The 2,025-nt window shown below is 46.6% G+C and overlaps 1 protein-coding gene across 1 annotated transcript in view; it reads right to left on the reverse strand.

Annotated features, from left to right (window-relative positions):
• Positions 1-568, reverse strand: part of DNER (delta/notch-like EGF repeat containing) — a 69,584-nt gene extending 69,016 nt beyond the window's left edge. Inside the window, exon 1 of the mRNA XM_008576250.1 lies at positions 428-568. Within this exon, the coding sequence (XP_008574472.1) occupies positions 428-568 (141 nt within the window). The remainder of the gene's footprint in view (positions 1-427) is intronic.
• Between the last annotated feature and the right edge of the window lie 1,457 nt (positions 569-2,025).

Here is a 2,025-nt window from a genome sequence, read left to right on the forward strand (position 1 = left end):
AATAAAAGCAGACCTAGTGCTTCTACCAGGGCACTGAGGAGGAGAAGGTCAACCATCCATATCAATGTAGAATCATAACTGGTTGACCATAAGCAGTGAGGGGTCTGGGTGGCAGGAGGCAGGAGAGGCGGGAGATGGCCCCTGCCCCAGAAAGGCTGCCCCAAGGAAGGGATGTGAGCAGAGAGTGAGAGTGTGTGGTGGAGCGATGAGAACTCTCAAGGCAGCAGAAGCAGCACATGCCGAATTCCCTTGTGGCAGGAGTGTGGTTTGTGGCTTATTCTGGAAGTAGGCGGGGGTCAACTAAAGAACGAAGGACAGAGAGGAAACGAGGGATGGGCGGTGACAGACCTGGTGATACCTACAGTGAGTGGTTCGGGGGGGCTTTGACAGAATCAGATTTGCCTTTCAGAAAGATCGTTTCAGTTACCTTTTCAGACTGGGGGTGAGGTCTACAAGAATCATATGGAGAAATCAAATCAGTGAGGATGCTACTGCCATAGTCCTGGCAAAGCGTGGCCGGGATGCGGATGGTGGCAGTGCCAGGTTGAGAATAAATGGCAAGAGCCATTTAAAAAGCAAAACAGAAATACCTGGTAAGGAATAGGATACGAAGGGTGAGCAAGAGGGAGAGATTGAGGGTAAGGCTTGTTTTATCCAGAGATACCGCAATTGCTTTCAGAGGAATAGAGAACTGACATTTACTGAGTCTCCTCCTACAGGCTGATTTCTGTTCTAGGCATTTTCAAATACAGCAGAATTTCATCAGTAGGATGGTGTTGGGAGGGGGCATGGAACAGAGAGGAGTGTGGAACCACTTTCTAGGAGAGGTAGACTTGGTTGAACAAAAGGAACTGACGGTTCCTCCCACAAAAAATAAAAAAGAAGCAATTTGACAAAAAAACATCAGTTCATTTTAACCAGTGTTTGCTGAATTCTGACTATGTAGCCAAGCATTGAACTAGGTGCTGAGGATATCGATTGTCATGCAGTTAAAAAAGAAAGGTTATATGTTAGAAGACACAAAAAGTCAGGGGTGGAACGGAGACCACAGAAAGAGAGGAGCAGGAGACCCAGCAGTATCAAGGAGGAGAAAGGGAAAAAAAAGAATGAGAAAAAACAAAAGCCCCAAAAGATAAGATAGAGAGAAATTGGCCCAGAATATGAAGGAATTACTTATAGGTTGGGCAGAGTAGGATCCCTGGTAGAAGTGCTGTGGGTCCCCAGCAGAGCTACAGCACCACCTGGTGTAATGACCTTGAGTATCGTCCTTGGAGGGTCACCAAGATGGCAAGGCATGGGGTGAGCAACTTGAGAGTTTGAGAGGTGATGGGACAGTGAAGGATTCTTGCTTCCCAAGTTATCCTTTAACAAAATAAAATGTGTTTGACACCATTTTCTTTTCATTAAATGCTTTTTATAATCCAGCATCAAGAGCGTTTATAGGTGAGCAGCTCTGGACCATCCAAGTATGTGGCTGTGGCTCAATGCCAGTGTGTGACATCTTCCATCAAGGTAACTTGTGGCACCTGCAGCAACAGAGGGCACTTATCAAAGGAGGGACTCCTGTCCACCTCAGGAGGACACGCACTTGGCATTGCACGTAAGGTGGTGACACAGGAAACATCTAGCACAAAGCCTGGCACATGATAAGTACCTAATAAATGTGATGTGTGGTTGCCTGGCTTGCATTGCAAACATAATTTTAAAAGACAACATCAGTGCAATCTTTCTAAAATAGGTGCCCACCTCACATATGCAGCAAGGGCACCAAGCACCATAACCCTGAAGACACCAGCACCCCAGGCTGATGCTTCACATGGACAGCAAAGACCACCTACTGGAAAAACACAAACAGCACAGCAGTAGCTCAGCACTTCCACCGAGCCTGGGTGATTAGCACAGATTTCACTAGCTCAAAGACCTGGATTTCTCCTATACGAACCAATCTCCTTTATGTTTGGCTTCTTAAAAACCTACCCTTTTTCCTTTCCATAGCCTCATCCCCTGAGACTAACCTCTGGGCTC

The sequence above is a fragment of the Galeopterus variegatus genome, unplaced genomic scaffold (genome assembly GCF_000696425.1).
Source record: "Galeopterus variegatus unplaced genomic scaffold, G_variegatus-3.0.2 Scaffold1316, whole genome shotgun sequence".
Taxonomy (NCBI): domain Eukaryota; kingdom Metazoa; phylum Chordata; class Mammalia; order Dermoptera; family Cynocephalidae; genus Galeopterus; species Galeopterus variegatus.